General features: G+C 38.2%; 1 protein-coding gene across 2 annotated transcripts; it reads left to right on the plus strand.

The window, feature by feature from the left end:
- The first annotated feature begins 3,415 nt into the window (after positions 1-3,415).
- mrps17 (mitochondrial ribosomal protein S17) lies at positions 3,416-6,020 on the plus strand. 2 transcript variants are annotated; one of them, XM_056285277.1, is made up of 3 exons: positions 3,416-3,506; positions 3,825-3,948; positions 4,770-6,020. In XM_056285277.1, exons 2-3 carry the CDS (start codon positions 3,826-3,828, stop codon positions 5,091-5,093), a joined length of 447 nt encoding a protein of 148 aa, XP_056141252.1. In that variant the 5' UTR covers positions 3,416-3,506; position 3,825; the 3' UTR covers positions 5,094-6,020. The 2 variants fall into 2 exon arrangements, with proteins under 2 accessions (XP_056141252.1, XP_056141251.1); XM_056285276.1 differs by having other exon boundaries at positions 3,425-3,506; positions 3,802-3,948; positions 4,770-6,019.
- Positions 6,021-6,036: the final 16 nt, after the last annotated feature.

The following is a 6,036-nucleotide window of genomic DNA, read 5'->3' on the forward strand; positions in this document are numbered from 1 at the left end:
ATCCCATCAATGCTGGATGACAAGGGCATCTTACTATTATTAATAACTTTAACTTCCTTCCAGAAGTCATAGACATTATTCTGCTGAAGCTTTTTGGCCATGGAGTTTGCCCTCGTAGCCTGCTCTCTTTTTTTTTTTTAATAAAACATACAGCATATCTAAGTCTAGCGTTAGCCTGTTTCTTGTGTTCACACTCTTGGCCATGCCTAGCTTTTCCTGATGAGACCCAGTTTTTAAAAGCTTCTTTGGCCTCTACATGTAGCTCAGCTACATATTCATCCTGGCCTGACAATATGTTGTTAAGCCCTTTTTTGGTAGAATGGTTTACTGCCATTATTTAGACAATTCACAGTTTTATCATACATTATACATAGATCATGCTTGTGGTTTTGGTTCTTACAGTTAATGCTGCCACACAGAATAGCATCAAATGGTATATCCATATTACTTAGGCTGTTATCAGTCAGTGAATTATAATGCTTTTAGTCGTCTTTGGTAAGCCTAGAACAATCTACTTTCCCACTTTGTTCACAGTTATCACAAGTTGACCTGAGATGTCTGTGAATGTTCTCATTCATCCAGGTCATGGTTATCCAAAGGAGTTGAATCAAGTGCAACTGGACTTGGTATATATCCGTGAAGACGTTTCGCCTCTCATCCAAGAGGCTTCCTTAGTTCGTGCCTTTCTGACTAGACCAAGCTAGTCTGACTGGCTGGTGATGAGACTCAGAATTTATCCTCTAGGAGTTGTTGTCAGTTGACCTGAGGTCAAAGTCCCCACATTTAATATCCTAGACACAGGTATGTGATCTGTTGTGGCCACACCATACAAGATCTCCACTTTCTCCAAACATTCATGAGCATCGGCTGTACGTATACAGTGATCCAGCCAGGATGTTGTATGCCATACTTCGCTGGTATATGTGTAGCTATCTACTGGCAGCAGCACTTTACTAGAAAGAACCGACTTACAATCTTGACAAAATTGGATTAGGTGTTCACCGAATAAGGAATTAATATCTGAGATATCAGCATTCATGTCTCCCACAACGATTATACACGTATATGCACTTTATTTAATAAATGCACTAATAAAAGTGAGCCTGTTATGTTATTCATCCTCATTTTGGTAACATTCATAAGGAGTGCAAACATTTAAAGTTATAAAGACATTGTTATTATGTACAACTTTGATTGCTATGCACCATTCCACCTCTAATCTAATCACACTGATCAGTGGGTCATGTTTCTTGTGCCAGAGAATGGCCACTCCCCCAGGTATTCTGCCATGCACTATCCCCTTGTTTAGGTCTGTTGTGGACTCCCCTGCCCCATGGAAATCATTATTAACAGAATTAAATTTGTCGAAATCTTGTTTAGCCAATAAAGTCTCTTGTATACATACACAAGATATCAGCGTCCCCCCGGGAGTTTGTGTATAACAGTACGTTGTGTTTTGTAACGATACCTTTCATAATGATCAGTATATTTGCAGAGCACTTTCAAAAAAATATACAAGGTGCCTCACAAAACTATACAATCATGAATCGCACTTAAAATACAAAGAGAACAGTTAAAAAATGGATTTGTGCAAAATATGAATGTTGCACAAAACAAACAAGGATGGCAAAATGGATAATGGTAAAACAGGATACAATTCCTCAAAATAATGATAGAAATGGAAACGAATATCAAGAGTGGAATAAGCATAACAACAAACCAAACCAGAAGAAAGCGTTAATAGACAAAAACACGTTTATAACAGTATGTCTTTTGGATTTGCAGTTGTTGTTCCTAACCCCGGCATATTCTGCCACCTTCTGGCCAAATATTGAAGTGTGCAGATGTCTCTCCCTCTCTCAGCTCGCCTCTGCCACGGCTCTCACAGGAGCGGGAAGGAAAGATGCCGTAAAATTAACCATGATTTTTAACATGATGGTAGAATGTTCCCTCGACCTGAACCTTTAAGACCGTTTTCGATTTTGCCAAATGTGAAAAGGGAAACTGGGCAGAAGCCTTGCTTTTATATGTGTGTGTGTGTGTATATATATATACACTACCGTTCAAAAGTTTGGGATCACCCAAACAATTTTGTGTTTTCCATGAAAAGTCACACTTATTCACCACCATATGTTGTGAAATGAATAGAAAATAGAGTCAAGACATTGACAAGGTTAGAAATAATGATTTGAATTTGAAATAAGATTTTTTTTACATCAAACTTTGCTTTCGTCAAAGAATCCTCCATTTGCAGCAATTACAGCATTGCAGACCTTTGGCATTCTAGCTGTTAATTTGTTGAGGTAATCTGGAGAAATTGCACCCCACGCTTCCAGAAGCAGCTCCCACAAGTTGGATTGGTTGGATGGGCACTTCTTTGAGCAGATTGAGTTTCTGGAGCATCACATTTGTGGGGTCAATTAAACGCTCAAAATGGCCAGAAAAAGAGAACTTTCATCTGAAACTCGACAGTCTATTCTTGTTCTTAGAAATGAAGGCTATTCCATGCGAGAAATTGCTAAGAAATTGAAGATTTCCTACACCGGTGTGTACTACTCCCTTCAGAGGACAGCACAAACAGGCTCTAACAGGTACTATTTAATGAAGATGCCAGTTGGGGACCTGTGAGGTGTCTGTTTCTCAAACTAGAGACTCTAATGTACTTATCTTCTTGCTCAGTTGTGCAACGCGGCCTCCCACTTCTTTTTCTACTCTGGTTAGAGCCTGTTTGTGCTGTCCTCTGAAGGGAGTAGTACACACCGGTGTAGGAAATCTTCAATTTCTTAGCAATTTCTCGCATGGAATAGCCTTCATTTCTAAGAACAAGAATAGACTGTCGAGTTTCAGATGAAAGTTCTCTTTTTCTGGCCATTTCGAGCGTTTAATTGACCCCACAAATGTGATGCTCCAGAAACTCAATCTGCTCAAAGAAGTGCCCATCCAACCAATCCAACTTGTGGGAGCTGCTTCTGGAAGCGTGGGGTGCAATTTCTCCAGATTACCTCAACAAATTAACAGCTAGAATGCCAAAGGTCTGCAATGCTGTAATTGCTGCAAATGGAGGATTCTTTGACGAAAGCAAAGTTTGATGTAAAAAAAATCTTATTTCAAATACAGATCATTATTTCTAACCTTGTCAATGTCTTGACTCTATTTTCTATTCATTTCACAACATATGGTGGTGAATAAGTGTGACTTTTCATGGAAAACACAAAATTGTTTGGGTGATCCCAAACTTTTGAACGGTAGTGTATATATATATATATATATATATATATATATATATATATGTATATATATATATGTTCCCTCCTATGAATGTTTCTGGTTCTCCCTAAAAGGAAAAAAAATTGCTTGGCCAACTGTCCCTCGCTAGTTGCCGTAATCTTACGTCGCTAGTTCCCGTCTTACGTCATCAAAATGAGACAAACTCAATAGGCATGGAGGAACGTCAATGTTGAGCAATTTGTGACCTTCTCAAGTTATTCACAAATTAACCTGTTCAGGTGAGGTGATGATTTTCATGTGGCAGCGACTTAAGATAGTCTGTTACGAGAACGAGGTACATTTGTGTCGTCGGTGTTTACTGCTCCGGAAAGGGGCGTTAAAGCTAACGTTAGCAGCAGGGTGGTGTAATGGCTCTTTGCCGCTTTGGAAATCTTGCTCTGAATCGGCCCATTATTTAAAGCTTTTATCCTCTGCTATAATGACCTAAATCTTAAATTGAGTGTGAGTTATTTGATGCCCATACGTAGTACCCCTGACATGCCATATTACTCATATTGTTTTTATGTGCTGTAGACTTAAAAAAAAATCCTTTGCAGAATGTCGACGAAGCAGGCATCAGTCCATGCCAAATGGATCATTGGCAGAGTAATAGGGACCAAGATGCTGAAGACAGCCAAAGTCCGTGTTACAAGACTAGTGCTGGACCCTTATCTGCTCAAGGTATATTCTAACGGCCTCACTCTTTAAATTGGTACAGGGCGATGTCGAAAGAATCATTTTTTTACGAAAGCCAGAGGGAATCTTACGCGATCACGATATCTGCTTACATATGCAAAAATACCATTTAGGGATCCAACTGAGCTTCATCACACCGAACTCTCTGGTAATATAAAGTATGATATCAAACCAAAGCTATAAATACTCATTTCAAATATTTTAGACCTCATTTTGTGATCAAGTTTTGTCGTTTCGTTAATTTCAATGATAAACTTGTGTATCACGCTGTGACAATATCCGTATGCCATCCTAATACCATACCATTGAAAGACGGCGAACAATGATATTGAATCATTGCCCTCCTGTTTAGAATACATATGATGGATTGTTGATGTAATATTTTGTCATTAAATTTGAAAAAATACCATTGATTAAGTAATTTAGGTTACTTCTGGCTTCTGGTCACCTAATGTTCCAATTGCAAAGATGGGGGGAAAAAAACAATCATGCAAAATAACTTGTTTTAATTTTCTGGTGTCATTCTATGGGGACACCTACTCTCAGTTGTGATGGAGGTAGTATTGATTGGATTGGGTAAATTAATAACTACATATTTGATTATAATTAAATATTTGCAGTTGCTATTCACATGTATCTAAATCATTACACTGAATTCAAATGTAATTTCATTTACATCTGTGTTTCAGAGCCAGATTTCTAACTGCTCCTCAAATTTAGATTTTATTGTTGTACACTTATCATGTCTTAAAATAATGTCTTAAAATAATCTAATGCTAACAACTGTTGTCATTTCTTCCCAATAGTACTACAACAAGAGGAAGACCTACTTTGCTCATGACGCTTTACAGCAGTGCACAGTTGGAGATGTAGTTCTTCTTAAGGCCCTGCCCGAGCCAAGGTCAAAACATGTCAAGCATGAATTGGCTGAGATAGTGTACAAAGTAGGTAGAGTCATTGACCCGCTGTCAGGAAAAAAGGTGGCGGGAAGAGAGTTTTTGGAACCTTTAAATGACCTTCCACACAACCTGGAAGAGATGACATTGGCAGAAAAAATTCAGGCACTTGATATCTCTGCTTCCTCCTGTGAAACTTCACCCCCAGATTCTGTTCCATTGCAAGCTTCGTGACTTCATGTTGATAAACTGGATTTTTTTTCCCTGTAATATGTTACTCTGCAAATACATCCTTTATTTCTGTTCTTGGTGTAAATAGGTGTTCATAAATGTGTACACATGATTGAAATGTATCACATAACTTGTTTTATTTGCTCCCTACTCAGGTAGGTGGAATAGACATTTCTAAAAAAAATTGCAATAAAATGATAAGGAATGACATAAGTAGCTGCTGCGTCATTTTCACACAAACGAATACATGGTCCATGGAAAGCACCTATGCTTATAGTGAGATTTATTGAACAAGGCCGAGATTATATACTCTATGGCAAGTTGCTAAGTACCTGGATGTGAGAAGCCTCAATCATTAAGGCTGGGTCCTTGGTCGGCGTTGTTGGCAGTTCATCAATAAATTAGGATAAAAGATTGCAAAAAAAATACTGGCAAATTAGCACCAATTTGTCAGTATTTTTTGCAGTCTTTTATCCTTCGTATAATTAGTTCCATGAGGAAGGTATACCTGCATGATAATGTTATGTACAAATTAAAATAGTTTGGGTGGGTGTCTGCTTCATTGGGTTGATATTGTAATAATTCCAGAGGCAGTTCACTTGTGATATTGTCTATTGAAAGTCAAACTAAGCTTTCACTCCTAACTGGTAATAAAGGAACCATGAGAAACAACCCAGTGAATGTCCATCACACACTCATCAGGATCAATGCACTTGCGCTGCCTGATTACCGTCAATCCACAGGAAGAGGCGAAATCGTGCTGATATTTGACGTTGTCGTGGAATTTACCAATGCATATTGGAGATGTAACAAACATGTTGAAATAAACCACGTTGACTACATAATGCATTCTGACTGCTTAGCATGCCGCGTCAAATGTAGATGATAGTTTACATCATAAATTGTATTCTTTGAAACAACTCTGTTATTGCACAATGTATATTTG

Source organism: Lampris incognitus, chromosome 8, assembly GCF_029633865.1.
Source record: "Lampris incognitus isolate fLamInc1 chromosome 8, fLamInc1.hap2, whole genome shotgun sequence".
NCBI classification, from domain to species: domain Eukaryota; kingdom Metazoa; phylum Chordata; class Actinopteri; order Lampriformes; family Lampridae; genus Lampris; species Lampris incognitus.

Coding starts and splice junctions, on each gene's coding strand:
- mrps17 (XM_056285277.1), top strand. CDS start 3,826: ATGTCGACGAAGCAGGCATCAGTCCATGCCAAATGGATCATTGGCAGA. Junction 3,949..4,769: donor TGGACCCTTATCTGCTCAAG/GTATATTCTAAC, acceptor TCTTCCCAATAG/TACTACAACAAGAGGAAGAC.